At 37.6% G+C, this 3,153-nt stretch overlaps 1 protein-coding gene across 1 annotated transcript in view; it reads right to left on the reverse strand.

Annotated features, from left to right (window-relative positions):
• Positions 1 to 1,653: 1,653 nt before the first annotated feature.
• The window catches only part of TCAIM (T cell activation inhibitor, mitochondrial), an 18,992-nt gene continuing 17,492 nt past the window's right edge, over positions 1,654 to 3,153 (reverse strand). Inside the window, exon 10 of the mRNA XM_010136832.1 lies at positions 1,654 to 2,194. Coding sequence (XP_010135134.1) covers positions 1,969 to 2,194 — 226 coding nt within the window. The 3' untranslated portion in view covers positions 1,654 to 1,968. The remainder of the gene's footprint in view (positions 2,195 to 3,153) is intronic.

The raw sequence follows: 3,153 nt of genomic DNA on the forward strand, positions 1-3,153 counted from the left end.
AGTCCCATTCCCTCATGCATGCTCTGTCTACTCTGATCCCCATTCCAGGTTAGGGTTTCCAATGCCAGATTTTACTTGCAGAAACATCCCATTAAGGCTCTTCACAGCTTACATCTCCTCCTCTAGCCAGTTCTAGTCGTCTTCCTTACACTGCAAAGAGAAGGTCGCTAGGTCTAGTCACTGCTTTCTGTGACATTCGTGTTAGTCCTCAAAGGATCACATCAGGCTCGACTGAGGCTACTCACCTTCCTTCAGACTTTTTTTTTTTTTTTTTTTTTTTTTTTTTTTTTTTTTTTTTTTTTCCTATCTCCTCTGCAGTCAAAATGGACCACTGTTTCTTGCCTGAAGACCTGTAAGGAGTCATTCAATTCAAGCAAGAAAAAAAAATTACTATACCTCAGCTTTTATTTCTGAAGACACCCTACTTTCAAAGAGGTGTTACAGGGAACATTGCTGGGTGACAACTGGCAGGACTGTCTCACTTGCTTAGCACAACTGGGACATGAACAGTATCATCAATGCTAACTAATCTGCAATGGAAGTTAGCTGCTTAGAAGAAACTATTAACTGATCTTCAGAACCCATACAGGAAATGCTAGTAATTCAGCTGAAATAAAGGCCTGAGAAAGTCACAGCTTTTGCCTGGATGTTTTAAAATAGACGTGTTTGAGATCACAGTGGGGAGTTTTGTTTTAAGTTTGGCAACATAATAAACAACTTGACATGGCCTTTTAACAGGAGAAAACAGAGAACTGCAACAATTTCCATGCTCAACACAAATACAAATACAAGGCAAGTAAGCATTTGACAATTCTTTTTTTTTTTTTTTTGGCCAATTGTTATAAGGGAATTAAAGTCCAGAACAATTAAGCAGCGGGTTCTACAAATACAAGGCAAGTAAGCATTTGACAATTCTTTTTTTTTTTTTTTGGCCAATTGTTATAAGTGAATTCAAGTCCAGAAACATTAAGCAGCTGGTTCTTCTCAAAAGATATTTTACAAAGCAGTAACCCAAATGCATCTTGGCATGTATTACAATGAAAGTGTTGACATACATTCACAGCTTATTTCATTTTTTTCAAGGAATAGAGTACCACTAACAATCCACTCATTTGCCTTACTGCAAAATCCTTGCTCTCCCTGAGAAGTACTTGCTCTTGCAGACAATCCCACACAAATCAATGCTTCCTTTTCAGATGTCCCAATAAACTTCTCAGGTTTTTAGTGTTGTGAACGGGATTTGCAATCTGTTAGAGTGTAACTAAAGAGGATTGTCATTGTATTTATGGAGCAAATTCTGGAAAACAAGCAGAGAATGACATTTCCTTTACAGTAACTGCAGACAGTACAACTGACGTATTTTGAAATTCTAAGGCAACAACACTGCACCAGCATATGAAACTCCACCATAGAGATCAAGCTAGTGTACTGCTTTCTTCTGCAAAGTAGAAATACTTTGATGGTTTATCCTTTTCTTTTAATTCAGTACGAGGTAATACGAAATGCCAATACTGCCACCAGGTAACTTAGGTACTCAACTTCTGCAATCAGTGAATCCTTTAAGATGACATGTAATGCCTAGTTTGCCTAGTGCACTCTATTTAGGAGTATCTACCTGGCAATATTCATGTATACTAAAAATATATATGCACATTTTTGCAGACTTGCAATTTAATACATTTTTGTAATTCACTACAAAAATGTGGTTTCACAACTGGTACCATACACTGGGATTCCTACAGTAGTATGGAGAAGGTACAGATGACTTACCCAGAACCATTTGCACCAGACAATTTGCACCATGCAAATTGTCTAGGACTCCAATCCTTTTTGAGCAGCAGTTAGAAGAAAATTTGTGGGTTGAATACTGATATTAAAACACAGGTTTAAATAATTTACTCTCAAAAACATTCATATTTATAGCCTCTTACAGAAAATAAACAATTCATCTGATTATCAGATACGTCCTCAGTTTTTCCAGTTCCAAGGTATACACAGGTCTCCATCCTGCAGCACAGAGTAGAAATGTGAAATGCAAAGGTGCATGCCTTGTAGGTACGGCAATGATTCTTCTAGCAGTCGCTTACAACAATCTATCATCTGTGCACTGGAAACACTGGGTTCCTTATACAGCCGATCCAAGGAAAATTTTTCAGTGGAAGTATCAATTAGTTCTCTTTCTGTGATCATCATCCTAGCAAACAAAGATATCACAGAGCAACAAAATTAGAACTTAATCTATTAAAAAAACCCTTGACATAAGTATATTTGTAGGTTATACGCTTGTAAACAAAGGTGTCACTTCATGTACAGCTATGGTACAGATAAATTTTTGTGCAGGTGGATATTCACGTCTACCTTAGAGGCCAGACTGAACATACTTCCATGACTATGGGCAACAGCATGCCTACACAGAGTCACTCTTGAAAGCCTGCACCATGACATCTTTTTTTTCAAAGTAGTGAGGAAAAAATACCAAAATAAAAATCCTATGTGGCTCCATATTAAATGTAAAGCATGGAACTACTTAAAGCTTATGCTTTCAAGGTTATTTAAGAATAAAACAATGTGAGAAACTACTCTGTCTTAACTAAGACCAGTACTCTGCATATCAAAAACAATGGATGACGGGTACAGTCACCTGATAAATATGAAATGTGTTAATAACTTCCTAATTGCAAAAGTGTATGGATTCGGTTGGACTTGGTCTTAAAGGTCTTTTCCATCATAAATGATTTTATGATTCCTTGAACATTGAATTCATAGCTTGCAGATGATCTTTTCCATTCACCCCAGACAAAGAGTGATAAGACACCATATGGCAAACTCAAGCTACTCAGAAATAAAATTAATAAATTTAATGTACAGAATTAAGAGTGATTGGAACTGTGTCTGAGCACCTTATACATAGACAGTCAAGGTTCAGCAAGTCTTACTAGCTCAGGCAGACACATTAACATAGCTATAATTCCAGAGAGAGCTCCGTTGCTGCCCTACAACACAGACCCTGTGCCAAACAGGCGAGGAGCTACAAAGCAGCAGCACATTTGCAGAGCCACTGGCATGTGAATCAGCCCAAGGTAAGTACAGATCTAGCTACTGAGACTATTTGACTCTTACGAAAACACTACTGTAGGGGCTCTGTACCACTCT

The sequence above is a fragment of the Buceros rhinoceros genome, unplaced genomic scaffold (assembly GCF_000710305.1).
Source record: "Buceros rhinoceros silvestris isolate BGI_N320 unplaced genomic scaffold, ASM71030v1 scaffold18135, whole genome shotgun sequence".
NCBI lineage: Eukaryota > Metazoa > Chordata > Aves > Bucerotiformes > Bucerotidae > Buceros > Buceros rhinoceros.